At 46.4% G+C, this 21,844-nt stretch overlaps 1 protein-coding gene across 10 annotated transcripts in view; it reads right to left on the reverse strand.

Annotated features, from left to right (window-relative positions):
* The window catches only part of RNF220 (ring finger protein 220), a 218,860-nt gene that overhangs the window by 37,768 nt on the left and 159,248 nt on the right, over window positions 1-21,844 (reverse strand). For 6 of the 10 annotated variants that reach the window (XM_064665403.1, XM_064665408.1, XM_064665404.1 and 3 more), the window contains 3 exons: window positions 19,095-19,137; window positions 11,579-11,700; window positions 10,416-10,548 (listed from right to left, as the gene is read on the reverse strand). In XM_064665403.1, coding sequence (XP_064521473.1) covers window positions 10,416-10,548; window positions 11,579-11,700; window positions 19,095-19,137 — 298 coding nt within the window. Of the gene's footprint in view, window positions 1-10,415; window positions 10,549-11,578; window positions 11,701-19,094; window positions 19,138-19,287; window positions 19,451-21,844 lie in introns of those variants that run through there. The other 4 variants (XM_064665409.1, XM_064665411.1, XM_064665412.1 and 1 more) reach the window with 2 other exon arrangements.

Here is a 21,844-nt window from a genome sequence, read left to right on the forward strand (position 1 = left end):
TGCTACTCATGCAGAGGATCAAACTCACCTGGAAAACTAACATTTCTCTGGTTTGGCCCCCAAGGAATAGGGGCCAATAGGGGGGTGTATCAAATCTATACTGGAAATATTCTAGAAATCCAGAATTTTGTGTAAATTCTGTAAATGGGTCTAAATTCAAATCCATCTCAGAGGCATACAGCTCTACTGGGGCCTGTTTTGGCCAGGCAGAGGCATTCATTCTGTTCGCAGGTAATTTACACGCGTTCAGGAAAGAAGAAAAAAATCCTCCCATAAATCTCCAGAACTGTAGCCTTTGCTAATTACACTCCTTGCAGTGACCCCCTTCTGTACAACCTCCCTTTCCAGCACGTTCACTCTCTTTTCTTACCGAAATGTCACTCGTTGGCTTCTTGGAGAGTAAAAACAATGAAGGCAATAAAAGTAGTTTATGCAGACTCACGGCCAGGCCTCACATACTTCCCGAGAATGGCTCTAAACTGGGTTTATTTCATCATCTGCTGAAGTATCCCAAACTACTGCTAAGAGGACAAGGTGGCCTGGATGCTGTTTTATTGTAACAGGCATTTGGGAAGAAAGAGAAAGCCATCAAAAATTCTTGAAAACAAGAGGAAGGCAGAGATGAGGCCATGTTGAACAGAGGCCTTTCTACAGGTCTGTAATACCTCCCCAGCCTTGTTTTTGGACCGTGAAATTGTTCCCCCACGTTTTCCTAGCACAAACAGGGACAGAATAGTTCTGGTGACATTCCCAGGCTGCTGCTGACAAAAATTACATTCAGAGGCCAAGAAAAGCTGCTTACAAGACGAGGGTTTTATCTCTCTAGAGCCAGATCCATTTAAAGCAAACCAGTGATTTACCTGGAAAACTGACACCCAAATGTGTCGTTACAGCACACACCTGAAACAGCAGCTGCATCCATCTGATGCCATCTATTAGCTCTCACAGAGGCACAAATGGGCTGCTAGAGACCTGACTGCTTACTGGTGTGGATGCTTACAATGATCTTTGCTAACAGATCACAGAAACAGCTGCCTTTAAAGAAAGGGGCCATATAATTTTACGACCACTAAAATAATTTTGCAGCAGCCTGCTGAACAAAGGGCAGGCAAGCCCTGCTGTACAGGGTAAGAGCCAGCTGCTGCAAGGCTCAGAGAAGAGGCTTCCCCACCCCTTGCACAACTGAGGAGTATTCCAGTGATGTCTTTTATGGCTCTTGTAACCCATCAGGTACAGATCATGGCTGCAGACAGAAAACAGCACTCAGAGCAAAGGTCTGATCTGGTGTGGCCACTTCTGGCTGTCTCCTAGAGCCTCATGCTGGCCTGATGCACTAAGGTGAGAACAGCCCCAGGTTTATCTCACAGGCTGCTCTTCAAAACCTGGAGCTGAAGTACAAAAGCAGCAGCAACAGCCATGGTCTCTGCAGCTACAGCTCGTTTTCCACAGTCAGGGAAAGGTGGATCTGAAAGCTTTTGTTCCCCTGGGGAGAGGGTGGAAACAAACAAAAAAGGAAGAGGGAGAATTAAAGTAATCTTGAATCACTAAGCAGATTCACATCACTGGATCAATAAGCACCACTGACAGGGATCACAGGAATGTCGCAGCTTTGCCAATAATAAAACAGCACAGCAGAGCTTGGAGGATGACTTTTCTAAGGCAGCCGAGCATGAAGCAGCAGGGCTGGTGAACAGCTGAAAGTGACACCCTGGCTTACATCGGGCCACTGCCAGTGGTGGGGCTCGATGCAGTTTGCTTTAAATAATGATGAGCACAGAGATTGTATTCATGGGGGAAAGGCGACCAAGGACTGGAGAAACCAAGGGCTAAATTTCACAGGCCAAACACATGTGCTCTTTCCCCCAAACTAATTCTTTTCTAGGTTGGAAAGAAGAAAGAAAAATCAGTGCTAATTTAATCAATTGATCAGCCTATTGATTGCAAAACTGGAGCTGCTAGTTAGCCATGTGCTGTAATGCCCTCAACTCTGAAACCACAAAACACACCATTGATTTCTTCACTTCCAGCTCCAAAACAAGAAATAAAACCAGGCTTTCAGTGGAAAAACAACTTCCTCGTCCAGGGAGAAGATGCAAGCAAAGAAGAGAGGCCAGGAAACAGGGACAGCCGCATCTTGCGAGGTTCGAACTGAAATTAGTTACAGATGCAGTCACAGTGTCTTGTGTAAACTCTATCGATTGGGTGGCTGACAGTCTTGGGAGCCTCCATAGTAGGACAATCAATCCGGCTGCAGTGTCACCTGCCACTTTGCTGAACAGTTGACAATGCAATTATCCAGTGTGGAGGCAGGGAGTTGGCGTGTGTCAAACGCAGTTAGCCACTTTCCGGGCACTACTCGATAATGCGTTTCACCGCCGCGTGTAAGAGACGACGCGCGGAGACAGGAGCTGCTCAGAGCCACTGAGACCTGTGCTCCCTTTCTGCTTCAGAAACATCTCACTGCCCCTGACTTAACAACTGTATTCTAAAACGCTATTAAAATCGCGTCAATCAACCATTGTGTGCTTAAGGCTGAAGTTTGACCTGAGCGTCCAAGAAGCAGGCTGCAGTTCTAGCAAAACTGCAGGCACTTGGGAAAAGAAATTAAAAAATTATCAGATTACTGTCTAAAAGCCTGGGATTTTCAAAACCACAGCAGACAGACCACTAGAAAACTGGATTGCAGAGCAACTGCTGTCCGAGATCTAGTAAAACTGAAGTTTAAAGAGATGCCGTCAACTTGAAACCCAGTTTATTTCAAAAAATTGAGTACTTTCAGGTGCTCTGGCTGCTCCCTTACTCCCTCTGCCAATTTTCATGGTGTTACAGCTACATTTAGTTTTTCTTTTTAACCTTCTTCGTCTAGGAAGTGGGTGACAGACATCCCTGCTCATCCCCCAAATACGATACGTAATACTGTGAAATGGAGAGAATTCTCCTTCTTCCCATAGAAGATCTTTCCCTGGTTAGAGTGGCTGCTGGTGTTACATAAATCAATCAGCAAGGTTTAGTTGATTGTGCTCCTTTCAGCTAATGCATTCTGGCAGTTTGAGCATAAAAATTAGATTCTTACATTTTTGCAAGCAATTAAGTTAACAAAAATATAAATCAACGAGAAATTTTAACAGCTGTACGCACCTATTTCTTTTTTTCCAGTTAAAATGATTTTTACTTTGCCAAGTCCCACTAATTACTTTGTGTTCCACAGTGAAGAAAACGCTGTTCCTCGAAGCATTATATAAACTTTAAACACATGACACTGAGCACCAATTACATGGTGGGTCATGCCGGCTTGTGTATGTAAGGTAGGATTTTTTTTCTTTTTTAAATCACATACTATTCTAATCTGTTTTTCCTGCTCACTAGAGTCAACTTCTAGTATTAATATACAGGACAATACCCAAGAGACATTTATTAACCACAGAATCCTTCAAATTCTATATGCGGACACAAACTATGGATAAAGAATCGGGTACAGCCCGTCCAATTATTGTATCTAACACTAAGCAAACAGACCTGTTAGCATTTTTATGTCAAGTATTACCTAATGGACAAGTACTTTCTCTCAAAGGAGAGAGGTATAAACATTAAGGAGCAGTTGGGCTACTCTGTCACACCAGTCCGAAGTACTGTCCTTCAGCAACAGAGGGATTACCATCGTTTTACACAAGGGCTGAGGTAAGGCATACTAGTGCTCTGGGACTCAAGCAGCCCTCTAAAGGGAGTATAAGGCATAGAATAAGCACTTGAGAAACACGAAATTTATACATCTTGCCCTCTTGGAAGTTTACAGCAGGTAGAAGTGACCAGAGGAAAGTAAAAACCTAAATATAGGAAGGCTAAAATACCAGGCTGGAGAGGCTGGGAAGGATGCTCAGATGTATAGATGCGTTCACCTCAGAGAGGGATGCTGACACTGGAAATGTGGCAGAGAAAGGGACTGAACTGAGCTCTTGCTAAGTGGGAGGAGATATAGAATTTCATTACAGCAAAGATTCCCTATACTCTTACCACAGACTGCTCTGGCATCCAAGTTGAAGTTTGCTTTAGCCTGCCAGGGTAAAATGAATGAATTCTGGCTCAAGTACGCAGAAATAGGGAAGATGATTCTAGTTACTAGACTACTCTTCCAAAAGGCCTAAATATGCCAGTGACATATTCCATTTCCCACAGAGTCTCTTAGGAGAAGTCACACTTTTACTGTACAGTTCAAATGCTTTTGCTGCATTTGAGTAGATCAGTTTATACCCTCTTACTGGTATAACCTTAAATGTAGCCTAAACCTCCTGGCATGGAAAAAAGGAAAAAGTCTCCTTGCCTCCTGAAGCTTTCCTGCACGTCTCATTATATTTTATCTGAAAAAGAGGGCACAGCTGGCTACTAGCTGAGATTCTAGAACAAGACTTTTCACGTCTGTTGCCAGCTTTGCTACTATCATTACAACATTAGAGAAAACGCTTCTACATGGTTCAGTTTCCACATACACGTCAAACACAGGTTTTAGGAGTTTTGTGTTAGAGTTCTGTGTTCATGAAATTGCACAGGGAAGCGCAACTGAGTTTTCCTGCTCTGTACAGAGCTTTCTGCCAGCCAGTTACCTGACACAAGAAGTCACTGTGTTCACAAACACCTGCTGCTGAACTGAAAAGTATCTACTTAGAATCTGATGCCAGGACTTCATACTTGAGAGCATGCTTCTAATGCTGCATGGATTTAGAAGGAGAAAAACTGGAGGAGCATATAGCCATTGCCCCTAAGCTCTTTCTTGGACAACTAACCCACAGTGGATGAAGGTTGGCCTACACCACTTGCTGATGAAGCACATCTTGATTCTCTGGCTATAGAAAGCCAACAGTGGGACTGCAACCGTTTGCTGGAAACTTTTAGACATTTTAATACAGTCCCACTTTCCAGGCAGCTGCCTTAATTGTACATGACATGAGATCCAGGTGCGAATGGGCACCCAAGGATAACTGTAGTTCATTACAGCTTATAAGGCTTTACCAAGTCTCTCTATGCTAAGTCGTGCTGTTCTTTTCCCTTGGTAAGACATTACCAAAAAGATACAAGCCCCTTGCTAGCTTGGGAGGAGGGCAGCACGGAGAAATAAAGAGAAATATCAGAGAAATAAAGAGAAACTTCAGAGTTAAGTAATCCCCGTGTGTTTCTCCTTCTTCAAGAGTATCACAATCTATCAGACAGATCCTTGTCATGTTGATCTTTCTCAGACAGTATCCTTCCCTGAAAATGCCCTGCTTGCCATTTTAACATTTTCAAAGTCTTTCTCTCTTCTGTGTTATTTTTGATGCAACTGATCTGCTGAAGGGAAAGAAACCCAGAAGAGCAGCGGTGACTGGCTTGCTACTGCACCCAGAAGGCGGCTTTTTGGTGGGGAGCTGGAGGGGAGAAGAGGAGGATGGGGCAGGTGGAGAGAACTTAGCTAGAATTCTTCAATTCTTTCATATCTAAAGAGGACAGCAATCTCTGTTCTATCAGACCACGCGGTTCGTGCTTTAAATGGTACTTGCTGCCAGCTTGCTTTCCCTGTCTCTCTCCCTTTGAAGCAGACTGGACAGCTTCCTCAAGCTGGCGTTATCACTCCCTCTAACCACTCTTGGCAGGCAATCTAATTCCCCCTGAAAAGGTCACCGCCATTTTAACTGCCTTTCAATCACATTAAGCACGCTGCCGCTCGTGCTCAGAGCACTGCGCCCGCAGCTCTCCTGACTGAGGTGCGATCGATAAACTGACATCCCACCCCCCACCTCAGCTCCCCAACCGCCCCTCGCCTCCTTCCCCTCTCCTGGACAAGCTGCCTTCCCGGAACGGACGGCGAGAGACCCAGTGACAAAATCCTCTCCTCAAATCCGAGGCAGCAGAAGGGAGCTGCTAACCTGGCATTTACTAATCTTTGTCCCATCTGTTAAGAAACAGAAGGGTGCAGGCATCCCCCCCCGCCTTCCCTAGACCTACAGAGGCAGCGACTTCACAGGACAGTTTGCTTAGGCACCAGTCCAGACACCTTTGAAGCTGTGTTACAAAGAACAAGCCTCCCTCAAGCTTCCCTCAATGCAATCATTACCGTTATCTCTCCCCCCGTGCTGCTTTTTTTTTTGCAGTTACGAGTTATGTGTTCCACCCATCGATCCCTGTGTAAGACACTGTTTTAAGTCCTCTTGCCTTTTGACTGTGCTAAGCCGTTTAAGAGATGACAGCAGCTTCTATCAGTGTGAAGCTGATGTGATTCTTTTCAGATAAAGCACTTTTTTTCCACTTCCCCCCCTCCCTTCCCTTCTTTCAAGTAAGAGACATACACACAAAAAGAGACACTGAATCTTTCAAAGAAAAAAAAACCCTTTTGAACTTCCCTCAGGAATTCTTTAAAGGGATAACCTTACAGTGTAAACACTGAGGGTAACGTGCATCCATTCTGGAGAGGAACAGAAGAATTGCTACAAATATGTTGAGCATTAGAAAAAAAAAAATCCATCAGAGAGGAAGCCACTTGATGCTTTCACTTGCGAAGCCTTGCTGGCATCCTAAACAGAGAAACTCATTAGAGATGGCATGATATAATCCCCTGCAACAATGAGTTTTGGAGAGGGATGATTCAGAGATTTTAGGAGAGAGAGTTACTGAATGTTCGGGTATTTCAAGAGAAATTTTAGTCTTGTGACATTGTACTGAGACAGGGAGATATTTGATTACTGTATCTGTTTAGTTTTTCACTTTGAAGTACAAGCTTAAATTAAATAGAGCTTGGTACTTCGTGCTGGTATTCTTCTGCACCCACCCCAAACAGAACCAAGAACTCTCCTACAAACCCCCTACTTCAAGCAGGACTTCTGCCAATCTTCATTTATACCCTGCATTCTTCCAGTTTTGGTAAGCAAATTAAGTGACAGCAAAAGATGCTTTAAGAAGCCAGGAGGAATGTTAGAAGTACCAAATATTTCCTGACAGAAAGCCTTCACTAAACTCAGCAATTTCAGAGGCAATATACTGATCCCTGCATCTCTCAATTATGTCATATTCCTCCTTGCTGCCACTGCCTGTTCTTTCCACCTGCTGCCCGAGGTATGCCAAGCTGTGGCAGCCAAGGAGGTGTGCTTTGGCTCTGCTGCACTAGACCTCACTGGGGGTTTGCAGTTGTAACACCAACACAGAAGCCAGAATTCTTTGTCTTCTAAGACAGCCCCTCAGGTTAGAGGAACAAGTTTTCCCTGCAAGTGCTTTGGAAGCAGGAAAGTGTCACCCTAGGAACCATATAAGTGAGAGTTTTAGCCTGTGATTGCTCTTAAGTATGAGACCATCTTCCAGAAAATCTGAACAGGGCTGTTCATTTCCCTGACCTTTCTGTTTTTAAGAAGAAAAACCCCAAGATCTCTCAACCTTACTCCACCTGGGAATCTGTCATGCCCTTTCATAAAATTGGCAGAGAGTATTCCTCATGTTGAGAGTGACTTTGTCCATTAACCAAAAATGATAAAAAGAAGAAGCCAGGACCTGTGTTAAGTCCTGCACCCCCTTTGCCCAGCTGTGACATCTCCTCAGAGCAACACACCATTAAAACCGAAATTAATGAGACACATGGCCATCTATTTTCCCCTCTGGTTTTATGTATTTCCCCATGTCATCTCTTTAGACACTGGTGACATCCCTGTAGCCTGGCAAGGGCTGTCTGGCATTATAAAAGACCTTTGATTTCCACATCGCTGCAACTTCTCAGCAAAGGGAACAGAGCCAAATGCAAAGCCTCGGGTGACGGGGGTTAACGAGGGCCTTGCCAACTCCAGACAAAGCAGTTTTAAGCATTAGAAAGCATCTACAAAACGTTGTGCTGGGCTTCAGGGCTGTAAATTAAGAATTCTGTCCCTAAAATAAGGCAAGAGCCAACACTGGCAGAGAAAGAAGAAAGGCAGTCACCTTAAGATTACCTGAGAGTGCACACAGCAAGCCTGAGTGGTGGAGACCTCTGAATGCCAGCAGTCAGAGACAATATGAGAGCCACAAAAGACAGCATGAAAAAGTGTGATTTGATTAAAAATAAATGCAATCAGCCACCTATGGGAGATCACTCCAGCTCTGCTTTGGCCTTCCAAATTTTACAGCAACTTTTTGTGCAGAGTAGGTAGGTATCCTGCATACACTGCCTGGTTATCCCAAAATATTAGGTAGAAAGTTGGTGGCAAAAAGGTTCCCCTGTTTAGGGAAGAGGACACTTCTCTAGAGAAGCATGGCAGCTGTTGAATTCAGCTGCCAGCAGAGGTGTGCTCCAGAGGAGGAAGGCCAGGTGCTAAGGACCTGCCAGCAGCTCAGGTGGAGCTTCTGCCACTTCTTCAGCAGTGGCTCTGCCACAAAAAGCTGCACAGGGAGGATGTTCCTCACTGCAAATGCTACCGGGATGTTCCTGTGCTTGTGAGCTGATCTACAGACACCTTTTATCCAGCACCACAAAGGGAAGCAGTCAAACCCAAGAGCCTTCCCACCAGGGTAATTATGGAGGGTTTTAGAACTGCATGTAGTTGTGCTCTACTTTTCTCCTGGTCTTTCAGTCTTTTCCTGGGTCTGTTCATGTAACTCCTGAAGGTGTCATGAAGGTCTCAAAAAGGAAAGAAGAGACAGATCCCATACTTCTTGATGAAAGCAAGGCCATTTCTAAGTATGAACTACAGAACTATCTGTCCATGTATGTGTAGCCATCTGGCAGAGGTTACAGCACTGGCTGATGCTGGAACCTGTCTAACTTCTGGTGGAGAAAAGCAGGTGATCTACAGAACACAAAGTCACGTATTTGAAAATTCCTTAAAATAATGAAGAAAATGCAGCAAAGAGCAAGTACTTTACATTTACACAGCCTAACCACATCAATTACACACATTTTGTCCATCTGAAGCCTCATATGAAAGAGGGTCTCCATATGACTGAAGCAATATGGAAGGTTCAGGTCACATTTCAGTGAGTTAACTCAAAAACAAGTGGGAACATTTAAGGTGAAGACAGCACGATGTCCACACCAAAGGAAGGGGAAGATCATGCTCTCCTCAAATTCAGGTGGTATGGTGAGGGAAGAAACTACTCATGCACAAAAAATGGATGAAATGAACTAAGTAGCCTTTTCTAATCTGGACTAGCAGTGACAACAATAAAGGCACACAGACATCCCAAGCTTTCCTGCGATGGATTGTAGTGTCTCTGCTACACAAACAAGAGCCCAAGACCTTGCATGATCTCATCAGGCCTCTACCTGGAATCATGTACAGACACAACTCTCCATGGAGTCACGAAAAAGTTAGCTTACAGACACAGGATGCAACAGTGTGAGCTTCCCTGGGTGTCCTTTAAAACCCAAAGAAGCTGCTCCCTCAAGTCTGTGTTCCTAATCATCTGCTCTGCTACAACCCAGATACAATTTAATTTCAGAGGAAGGCAAGAGCAGATCAGGAGTGTCTGGTTGTATCTGAGCACATGGCTGGCTTTTAAGTCCAACTCCCTTATGCAGCAGCTTTTCCCCTTGAGATATTTTAAATTAAAATCCAAGCTGATATAGGAAGAGATCACATCCCATCCTCTTTATTGAACGAAGGGAGCCAGCATTCCCCCTCTCATTAGGCATGCACTACATGGATTGCTTGTGAGAGACTCTTCTGAGTGCCTGAGGTTCATGCCAACGAACAGTTTAGTAAATCCTCCTCTTTGAGGCCAAAGGGCTTAGTGTAAGAAAGGGGCCAGGTTTCTAGATAAAATTACATTCACCAATAAAGCTCACGAGAGGTCAAATTTTGCCATAACTCACTCCCCCTTCGGTAACTGATTTCCCCGTCACTGGGGAAGGAGTAAAAGAAGAAGGAAAAATAAAATGTGTTTGTCTGAGTGCCCTAAGGGCTTGTAGTGCTGGAGGTGCAGAGCAGGTTCCTGGATTCTCATTTATCAACCTTAAAAGGGATGGAGTGATAAATGCACAACTGGCCCTTTAATATTTTATGCAGGTGCTACAGCGACTTAGCTGTCACCTCCAATACATCACCAGAGGCTGATACACCAGCTTTCGTCACTCCAGGCTGGGAATTTTTACAATTTCATTTCTATTTCCCTCTCTTCACATATTTCCATGTATTTCTTACTATGTGTAAGATACAAAAAGCTATTTTCCCCAAATGATCTAGCCATTCCTACTCATTCCCTCCTCAGACACATTTCTCGAGGAAGAAATAAACGCCACGCTTTTGTTCAGGGTTTGCACAAATTCTGACTCTCGTCATTCAAGAGAGACAGAAAACACTTCACATTCTGGCAAAGGCTGATGGTTCCTCCCTTTCTGAGAGGCAAACCCCCACATCCCTCCCTTTAAAGACAGGTAATTATGAACTTCCACACCAGAAAGATTTACAAGCGCCCCCAAAACAGCGGCGCACCTCGGAATCCTCCCTCCAGGAGGGTAGTGGCCCGTATCCTCTTCTGCCCGCACCACTCGTACTCTTCAAAGCGGTTCCCGTTCTCGTTCTCGATGTCCACAGAGTCATCCTCAGTCATGCATGAACCTTCTCTCTGCACAGGGTAAAGCAGGGGCAGAGTGTTGAGATGTACGAAATAGCTCTTCGGGGTTAAACAACTCATGGTGGGATGGAGAAGGAAAGCTGGGCCGTTCCCGGGACAGCTAAGTATGGAGTGGACAGCAGCATCTACTCCCGGCCCCCATTCCCAGTGACCTAAATCTAGAAGTAAATAGGTGCTGGAAGAAGTTGACAAGCTTAAGATCAAAACAAGTTGCAAGGTTCATAATTTTTACACGTGGAAATTTAAGCTCTGGTTCCTATAACAATGCTGGTGTTCATTTCAAAACGTACTCCCCTGTCTTGGATGTACAATTCCTCTCATGTAAACCATAGATTCCTTTGACCCCCAGCAGGAATGTTCTCCTGTAGGATATTTTTGGGACATACTGATCAAAGACACCTCTCTTTACAATATGCACCTCTCAGAGCAGCAAGAATCAATTTGTTATCATCTCTACTGAGGGCTTTTCCTGAGAAACACAAACAGAAAGCCCTACGACACAACTGCCTCCCTCCCGTGGGGATTGTTTGTCCTTCCTCCTTGCTGTCTTTAGGATAAACAGCAAGAGAATGGTTTAGTTTAAATGCACTTCTTGGAGTAAGATGGTCATGCAACATTTACAAATTCCAGTCTGTTACAAAAGAACGCAACAAAAACTAATTCTAATGTTTTCAAAGGCACAGATCAGAAAGAACTCTTCTTGCTGTGCTACATAGGAAGCTTGAGGTCCTACAAAAGGCTACATAAACTTCAATAGCACCACCTTTACAATCTATAACTTAGACTTCTGTAATAGCAGAAGGGTGCATAAAGTAAAAAAAGTTATTAATGCCACACAGCAGAAAAATCCAGAAGAATCCCTCTTCCAAGACAAAGAGAAGTGACTACAAATCTTAGAAAGACAGTTAGCATTGCCTGCAAGCTCAGCAATGTTAGTTTTTGCCCCACATTAGGTCAACCGCAGACAAAGCTGGGAGTAGGGAGAAGGGAATGGCAGCTGGTGATCCTGCTGCGCCTCTACCTTTGCAAGGCATTGTTCCACATGCCTACTCATCTCCTCCTCGGATCCTGACAGAGGTCGGCTGCAGAGGGGACATACCTGCCCTTCGTCTTGCTTCCTCCGTTTCATTTTTCCAATCCGAGCTGCATGGAGAAACCAGGGAAAGAAAACAAACAAAAAAGGAAGACATGTCAAGTTTGTGGATCCACTCTTCATTTGCTCAGCTCCAAATAATAAACCTTTGGCAGAAATGGTAAGATTTCACACCAGAAAATCCTGTTGCAACTCCCTGTTCTGACCTCTATAAACAGCGCAGAGACTGTTACTTGGCATTTTTCAGATTAAATCTGTAACATGTGGATGAGTACTCCCTGATTTCAAAGAGGCAGCTAGGAGAGGGAACATCTGCTGCACATCCCCGGGTAAGTTATTAAAATGGTTAAATACTTGCTCTTGGAAGGCTGAAATTGTTTTCAAAGTTGAGTGATCAAGCCAGTGAATTCTGGTTTGGATTCTGCCTTCTAAGTCTGAGGCCCTTCCACTAACACATCTATTCCCTACAGGATAACGTAGCACCTGAAAGCCTTGGACAGGGTATGTAACAAGTCACCTCCAGGACCACAGAGCCTCCTGTAAACCCCGAAAAATTCCTTCCCGCAACACCACAAACAAGTAAGAGCACCATCTTACAAGCATAGCTTCTGGCTCTCTGTTGTTTTATTTCATGAAAACTGGAGGCTACACTGGGCACGCTCTGGGAAACAAATATGTTAGGAATCACGATGATTAGAAAAAGCAGCCAAGGTAGCCTGTTGCTTAATCCAATATCTGGTTAATTTGAGCCATCGTTTAATGTGATCAAAACATCTGGAACCAAATCATTTGCATTAAAAAGAACTTCTGTCTTTTATTATGATGGCTTTAGGCAGGTATTACTGAATAACTCAATCACTGGCTGCAGGAAAGTCACTGTTTAATTAATAAGGAAGGTCAAAATTCTGAATGAGAGACAAGGAAAAGCCCAAGGAAAGCCCATGTGATAATGAGAGATGACACCACCAAAAAGCTGCATTAGCCAGAAATCACTGCTGACATTGTGAGCACTGCAGCATGCTCTGAAAGCCTTCATGCCTCAACACTGTGGGATCAACAGCTCCCTGCAGCCAACGAGTCAGAGAAAGCTGCTGGAATGCCAGGATGAGAAGGACCAGTGTACAGGAAAGTTTCTGTCAACTGTTTTCTGAAGTGCATCAGTTTAAAGCACACACATCACCAAGTGATTTATAAAGTTCCAGCTGAACACATCAACACAGACCTGAAAGGCCTCTCACAAGGCTTTCTCATCGGCTTCCCTGGACACAGGACCCTCTGGGTTAGGATATACTTTCCCACAATCCAGAACTAGGAGTATTCACCATGCCCTATACTCTCTGACGCTTCAGCAGTAAGAAAGCTTCAAATTATTCCCTGGGCATTGCTTTTTCTCGCTGAGACAGAGATGTGGGAAAGCTACCTGAAAATTCAACCTCCCCTCCTCACATGATGAAAAGGATTCTGCAAATGTGACATTCCTACAATAAGGGACAGCAACTTGAGACCAAAACAAAAATGTTTTCAATATCTGGCATTTTGAACAACAGAGACTCTCAAGTTAACACACACAGCTTTCACCGTTTGTCTAAATTTTATTAGCTGATGCTCCACAACCTTCTCTCGTGTTGGGTACACTACACTGACAGCTCCCCAACCCTCTGCTGTAGTCAGAGTTAAGCCATGCTCTTTCTCTTTTGTACTTGAACACAAGAGACTTCTGAAGTTCTGGTTTGGTGCATGCCTGTATCCTCCAGCACGGCTCTTTCGTGTAAGTTAAGGATGCTCTTTCCTTGCTCCTTTCTAGCTCTGTAGAACCAGCAGAAAATTAGGAAGAAGGCTGGAATCAGACACGACTTGACCATTCCCTAGCAAACTGACTGGAGAGAAACACAGGAACAAAGCCTTCTCTATCCTGACTGCAGACATGAATTTCTCTCACCTCATCATGTTTTCAACCAGGGAAATGTAGGGAAGGAGAAGTTTAATTATGCTGGTAGGACTCCCCATGGTCAAACAATTCAGCTAAGTCAGTCTGCCTGGTGAATTTATTAGTATTTTTAACTTTTTTTATTGCCATCTTCCAGTTCATGCACTGTAGCAGTGACACAAGGAAGAAAACTTGTTTTAGGTCTTCTACTGCTAAATTCCTGGGACCGTTTTGCCAGAACAAGCACCTGATCTGCTGTTGAAATGTTAGTGTAGAGCTGGGAACAGAACCTCACTCTGCTCCAGCTCCACACAGGACCCAGCAGCCAGCCCCTCTCCTGGCTCCCTTAGCTCCGCAGAGCAGCGTCCCTTTAAGCCGCGGTGCCACAAGTGAAAAAGCCACCGAAAAGAAAGAGGTGTTGAAAACAAATCCCCCTGCCATTTTCATTCCGTGGTCATTAGCAGCGGCAGCGTCGCGCCCACGCAGGCCAAGGGTGCCCCTGGTGACTGCGGGCAGGGAACGGGGACGCCGCCGCCTGGAAAGCACACGGGAGCAGCGCTGTCCCTGCCCGGCCATCACTTCCAATCAGCGCCGCGGCGACAGAGCGGCCCCAAAGGCAGGGGGTGATTGTGGCGCTGTCCCGAAGGGGAGCAGCTCAAAAGAACACGCGAGCGAGACCACAGGATTGTTAATTAGTGTTGATAGATGCGATCATTTCTAATTAGCTCACTAATCCCTCTCCCCCCCCCCCCCCCCCCGTGCTCCTGTCGCAGGAGAATGGGAGAGGAAGGGAAGAAAAAAAAAAAGAAAAAAAAGCCATTCCCGCTCGTAATTCAGGAAGATAAAAATACAGACAGCAGAGGACTGGATGCACGAAGAGGACAGAACTCAGGGAAGGAGGCTTTGGCACAAGGCTGACCCATTCTTACCTCTGACTGAACAAAGACTCCATAGTTATTATTCCAACCTTCTGCCAGGAGGTGAGGAGTTCACTAATTTTTATTAGCATTAATAATTATTATTAGGCCATCAGAGGGCTTCCAGCACCTCTGAGGCCTCACTTTTAACAGATGTACATTACCCTACACACTGCTCCTGCTGCAAGTGCATGTTCTCCTTCAGATTACACAAAACCATCAGGCCAGGGAGTTTAAGTCACCACGGCAGATGAATGAGAAAGTAGCTTATGAAGGTGAGCAAGAATTGAGACCCTCTGCAAGAGCCAGGATCTCACCATGGTCTCTGCCTTACCTTAGGAGCTGTGCTGGCAAAGGGAGTTGCTCTTCCCTTCCCTAATATGGGACTATGCAAGGTGAGAGGGTGCTTGCACCAGAGAAGGAGCCAAACTGCACTCGACAAAGTCTCTACTGTGAGGGAACACTGGCCCCTGCCTTCCCACAGGTGTGGAGAGAAGGAGCCAGCCCACCACTGCTGCCTTATGGGCAGAAGAGTCTGAGGATCTTTTCTCACAGTGGGCTCTCCCCAGCAAGGCTAAACCTTATTAATGCCTGAAGATCGTGTTACTCTCAAGCCCAGCACAACTTCCTGTGAGAAAAGCTAATGGATTTCAGTGTTCACTGGTACTCCCTCCCCAAGTAAAAATTCACCTTCAGGACAGGGCACTAATTACCTCAGAAGTGCTCTTACACAGCATCTAGCAGTGGACACTGCACCAACCTCTACTGCAGCATCAAAGGAGATGATTAAGTTACTAGGAATATCTCTTATGATTCCCTCCACCAGTTTGAGTGGTCCCCCGAGTCCTATGCAGACATCATTAGCAGCGCCTGCAATGGCAGGCCAATCAAATTAAGTGGAAACATTTTTGTCTCCTTTCCAGTGAAAATCATCCAGCTTTATTCCTCCTCCACCCATCAGCTACAAAAGCACACAACACGCTGGTGGTGGTTCAACAATAAACTGTGCACTGACCTCCTCCGTGGAGGTCTGTTCAGAAAGACAGGCTTAGGGTCACCACCACAATGGGAATCAGCTTCTCAAGGAAAGGAGCAAAAGAAGTTTTGTAAGGACCCATTTTTCAACTCACCTGAGAATGCCAATTTTGCAAATAGCCCTAAATTTGAATCAAAGATATTCAAGCACAAGAGCCAGCACCTGGTCTCTGCAAATCTACCAGAGAAGTCTTAAGGAGTGGTTATACCTATTTTTGTTAGGCCTATCACCAAAAACTTGTGTGGATGATCAACTTATCCAGAGCATTTGATCTAAGGGAACAAAGGCAGCAATGGCAGAGCACAAGAAGCCATCTCAAGAATAAGAAAAAGCAAGAAAACAGATGGTCAAGAAGGAATCTGTTTCAGACCTTATGTACAATTTGCTGCTCATCTGCCCGAGAGAGAACATTAAGGGCCAGATTCACAAAAGGGTCTCAGTGGGGCTTTCAGATTTGCATGGCCAAAGTTCCACAGAGATGATTGTCAGCAACCTTCAATCTGACACTATTCTCTGAGGCTGGCACATACTTAACCTGCTGAATCCATGTTCTGATACACTAACCAAGAACTTTGTGCCTCTAATACTGAATGACTACTTAACCTGCTCTGCACTGCTAAACTGTATAAGCATCAATTTACAGGGTGGCTTAAAGTTTCCAGTGTGGCAACACTGGAAATAAGGCAAATGAAATAAATGCCTTCTTTATCACATGGGTTCATCAGGAATCAGCACCTCATACTCCTGGGTTCACAAGGACACAATCTCTGGATAGTGAGTTTAGCACAGGTGAGAGGTGCAGAATTAACTCACTGAGGCTGACAGGGAAGTTGGGATACAAACACTCGACCAACAGCCTAAAAGAGAACATTAATCTCCTGCTCCAGAGCTTGAAAATGCATTTGCCTTACTTACAGCTCTATTTAAGTCATAGGTTTGACTTACAGAAATAAAATTCTGGCCAGTCAGGTACATGTAAACCATTTAACTATCAGGACCTAATCATGTTGCGGCCAGGCAAACAGCAGCTCACAGAAGACATTTCCCTCTCCACCTTCTCCTTTCCTAGCTCCTTTTGCACATTCCCAAATGACTACAACAGCATAGAACACATAAAGGTCCAAACAAGACTCAGGCAAAAACAGCCCAGGAAGCCAAGATTTGGTTTAAGGACTATGTGGGATAAGAGCAAACACTGTGGGCCCCTTTTTATGGGAGAAGTTTCCAAAGTGCTTCTAGAACTCAACTGATAGAAGCTTGACAGGAGATACCAAGATAAACTGGTTACAACAATATTGAAAAGTACATGTAAAACACAAAACCAAATTAAATAGTTCTTTGACAGGCTGCATTTGATAAGTTTCTGCAGTGTGCCAATAAGAATGATAAACAAAAAGTCAGCTACCTTTGGACGAGTCCTACACAACTTCTGTTCATGTGAGCTAATTGGGACAAGGAAACCACTCTCACAGACTAAGCTATAAGGTTGTGTGATTGATTAGAAGCTCATTAAAACACAAGATATAGACAAATGAGCTTTTTCCCCCCCCCCAAAGCACTCCAATGTTCTCCATCTTGAGATGTTCAACAACTAACAATAATGTGGTAAAACTTACAAATACCACGGAATTATTTCAGTGCAAACAAATGAGGAGGATGAGTTCAGAGGTACAAATATAAAGCAATATAACCTACTCAACCATCCAGTTGAATACTGACCTAAAAACACAGGACTGGACCAGGCATCATCACTACAGGTATGTTCTGGAAACAGCAGTAATCAGTCACAAAAGGCTAAGGCCTTTTGGAGGAACCAGTTCTGGTCTAGTTTTATCATCTCTGGGACCCAAAGCACTTCAGCCAAATTTCTGCATCTGGCTTCCTAACATCTGCACCTCGTACTGTCAGGGTGTACAAGGCATTATGTAAGTTAACCCAATGTCCTCATTTGGAATATGGCTCTAAGTTTTGCTCACTCTACCCCAAAAGGTACATACAAAAAGAGTAAAAGGTCCAGCAAAACGCCGTACAAAACTACTGGCCTCCCTTCAGATGAGCCCAGCCTCACAGAAACATCCAAGAACAGGGGCCAAGAGGAGTTCCTAGATCAGATCACAGCCTGCCCAGATTGTGCTGCAGCCCTGCTTCGGGTTAGGGCCCAAAGCACAAAGCACTGCTGAGCCAGTTCAGCAGGGCACGCTGCCATCAAGAGCTTCCGTTCGCAGTGATGGACTCCACAACACCAAGAATTCCAAAAGTCTGGCTCAGACTTTTAAAAAACATTTAAAATAGGGTAAATACACATTGTGGGCCTGAAAAAAGGTGGAAGGTGGGAGCTTAGCCCCAGCTATCCAAAAACAATAAAGGAACAGCTTGACATCCCTGACTCTGGAGACCTCTGTCACACGAAACAAGTCACCACAGAGCAGCACCTCTGAAGTCTCTGTATCAGGAAAGTGTCCACCTGCCAGTGCTGGCAGCTCACTGCACTCATCTCAGAGTGCAGATATGAGCACACCTGCCAGCAGTCACCTGGAACTGATGCAAGGCAACTCACCTCTTTGTTGTATGACTTAACAGACTTGCAAGAGTTCACAGGTTTTTGGCCCTCTGGGTTGATATTTAAAACCCCCCAAGCTAGCTCTGAATTCACTTATGTGTAACTTATCACAGATCTGGGTCGGGAGCTTCTGTTTGCTTAAGACTGTGCTAAACGTGGAGGACTCAAAATTCAAGCAAACCATTTTGCTATTGGCACACTCTAAAGCCTTTTGTTATTTTGTTAAAGTATATCTTCTTCTAAACAAACTCTATTAGCACAACATCACTGGTGTTTTCTTTAATTAACAGATCAGGAAACTCGAGATTAATGAGCCTCCTGATAGCCTGAACAACCAAATTCTGACTAAACGTTACATAGTGAAGGAGCTACAAGCAATATAAAATGAGATGAGAGATTGTTGTAACTGTTTAAATGGTAAGTTCTGACTTCACTGAACTTTGAGAAAAGTTTCAACTCCCTCAGCTGCAAAAAAAGTTTCCTATCAGCTTTCTTTTTCCAATTTAGAAGCACAGAGATGGGATACCTCTCTCTGAAATGAAGTGAGGTCTGATTTGCTTTTTTAAAAAAACACCAAGATGCTTTCCTCTAGAAATACTTGTTTACTTGCTGTTAGGAGCGCACACAGATACAAGTTAGTACCAGCATCGGTGGCTTTGAGAGGAAAAAAAAAACAAAGAAAACAAACCATGACGTCAGACGACGCTCAGGCTGCTGGTTTAAAAGTTTACTTCAAGATTCAGCCATGTGAGCTGTGAGAGCTCAGAAGCCGGGCCCCGGAATGAAAACACGGGATCCAGGGCCTGGTTTATCCCGGGCGGTGGAAGCCGCTTCCCCGGGGAGCCCAGGTGGGAGCAGGGCTTCCCCCGCACACCCCCCCCGCCCCGTGTGCACGGCGAGGCCGGAGGCGGCCCCGGCCCGCGGAGGGTCTTGGGGGGTGTCACAGAACTCGGCCCAACTCTGGGAAGTTGCCCGGGCGGGGAAGGGGCGGGGGCCGCACTCACCGTTCAGCCGGGTCTGCCGGTTCGCTCGCACCCGCAGGAAGGTCTGCAGAGGGGACACAAAAGCGGAGAAGCGTCAAGGCCCGGGTGTAAACAACTCGCCCCCCGTCCGTACACAAGGCCCGGCCCACCGCCGCCCCGCGAATCCCCGCAACAACGCACCGGCCGCGGGCCTCCGTTCCCCCTCAGCACCCACCTCTTCCCGGCCCCCGCCGCCGGGCCCCCTCCTGCCGCTCTGCATAGCCGCGGGCGCCGCGGGCGGGCGGCGGGCCCGGGATGCGGGTGGATGCGGCGCGGCCCGGCGGGCGCCGCCGCTCAGCCCCCGGCGGCCGCCGCCATGTTGGCCCCGGTCATGTGACCCGCCGCGCGCGGGTGAGAGTTCACCCGGCAGTTCCCATGGCAACCGACAGGGGGCGGCAGCGCCTGGCGAGCCCGGCCAATCAGAGCCCCGGGACGGCCGGGGCCCGGGGGACTGGCCAATCAGCAAACAGGGGTTACTGAAACACAGGGAGGCCTGGCCAATCAAGAATCGGGGGTGACTGGGACCCTGGGTGCCTGGCCAATCAGGAATCAGAAGCCACTGGAGCCCAAAGGGTCATGGCTAATCAGAGCCCGGGGGCAGGTGGCGCCCGGGGGCCGTTGGCCAATCAGATCCGGGGAGCAACTTAGAAGCAGCTTCCCTTGTCCAATAGGGATTGAGCACCCTTCAGGCCCAACATCACTGGCCAATCAGTGCCTTGGCCCCAACTGTAACCCAAAGGCATTGGCCAATCAGGCACCAGGGGCAACACTCTCCAACCTTCCCTGACCAATCAGGGCCTGGGGGCCCAAGGGCTCCTGGCGGATCGGGGCCCAAGCAGTAATAAAACCCAAAGGCTCACAGCCAATGGGCGCCCAGCGGCCCCTGCCCAGCCCCACCGTGGAGCCCAGGGCTGCTCCCAGCCCCTGCCCTGGCTGTGGGAGCAGAGTCCTGGGAAGCAGAGCCTTGTCCTTCCCGGATGTCCCGCAGGCTCAGCGCAGTTGGACACAGACACCAGATGGGTATACCATGGCCAGGCTGGGCGCCCACCTCAGGTCCAGAGCTCTGAACCCTGCCTGTCCTCCCCACTGCTGTGGGGGCACAGGTGGAGCGCTGCCGCCTCACCCCTGTTTTCCAGCCTCTCCTCATCTTTTCCTTCCCTTTTCAGCAAACCTCAGCGGTCAAACTTGTCTTGTGGATTTCTCTCCCTCATCTGCCCCACAGCTGTGGTGGGAGATGGGCCCAGTAGATGAGCCTGCGGTTGGGACAGAGGTGGGGGCTACAAATTGGGCAGCAGAGGCTCCTACACACACAGATCCCATCTGTTCCCCCCCTCTGAACACTCCCCTTTGCTTCTTGGAATCAAACGTGTGTTTCGGGTCTTTGCTCTGGCACCTGACAATTTGCTGCTCCCTCTTCAGATGGAAAACAAAACACCCCCGATATGTTTCTCTGTCCCAGGAGCTGATGGGCAGCCAGCCAGGTCAGGTGCTGGCTGGTGATCTTCACCCAGTCCTGACCCACGTCCTACATCCCGGCTCTGCCTGCCCACGGAACTCGCAGTTGGATTTTCATACACGCACGCACTCACAAATCCAAAGCTGCCAGTTGGTTTTACCCTGTCAATGAATTGAGCTGTCTTTTGGGAATCACGCTCGCTGCTGAGCTGGGGTGAGGGAGATGAGCCTTCCCTGGACAAGGATTTTAGGCTTTCAGTTGTGCTACACTTGTTTTTAGTCACAAATATCCCGCGGGTTCAGCTGACCCAGGCAAGGGGGTCTCCCTCCAAGCCTGAAATGTCATCTTCGCAAGTACGACGTATCGCTTGTAATTGGCTCTTGATTTTTCCATTGGGGTTTCAGGGTTTTATATAAATACTTCTAAAATGGCTTTATTTTTTCTTGCAGTGCAGGAAAAGCCCTGTCTGACAGAACATACTGTATTTAGGAGGAGCAGCCACTATGGACCAAATCCTGCACTACATCAGCTGCCACCACCTTGGTCCAATCAGTGTCCATGTACAAAACTCCAGCAGCCAGTTTTGGCACAGAACTGCCAAGAGGATCCCCCTTCCCGCCATCCAGGAGCCACCTCACTGCCTCCACTGCAGCTCCCTCTCCGCATGTGGAACAGTGCAAGCAGCCCAAGTGCTCTGCAAGCCCGTGTTCCTGTAGCACTCCTATTTGTAAATCTCCTTCTTCCCTAAATATCCCCATGGCATATAAGTATAAAGACTAAAAAAAAACGGAGCCGCAGGAATTCTGGAAACATAAATGCCCGCAACCCATGTTCTAGCATGTTACTAATATGCTGTATAATCTCGATTAGATCACGAATAACACAGGGGACATTCATAATTCCAGCACACCTCTACATATAGGAAGCTAAATTTTGCAGCCTTTAAAGTCACCACCATGAGAGTCTTCTGCTCTGCTTCCTGGGCATTTCTCTTGGTAAGCCAGGCAGACTGAATACTCATTCATATTGTGGCTTTATTAAGGATTACATCCTTTACACACTCCTGGCACCCACCCTGAGGTCCCTTGACACTGCCAGCGCAGCATAACGCAGCCAGCACAAGCACAAATGAAAATCAGGCCCCAGAGGTGTTTTCTCCCTGCAGTGCAGACTTACAACTCCCATTACACATTTGCATTAAGGGCTGCAGCCCTCCATAAAATGCGCTTACAAACTTAAAGCACATTGGAGAGTAGCTGGACTCAGCATATAGAGG

Source organism: Pseudopipra pipra, chromosome 9 (assembly GCF_036250125.1).
Source record: "Pseudopipra pipra isolate bDixPip1 chromosome 9, bDixPip1.hap1, whole genome shotgun sequence".
Lineage (NCBI taxonomy): Eukaryota > Metazoa > Chordata > Aves > Passeriformes > Pipridae > Pseudopipra > Pseudopipra pipra.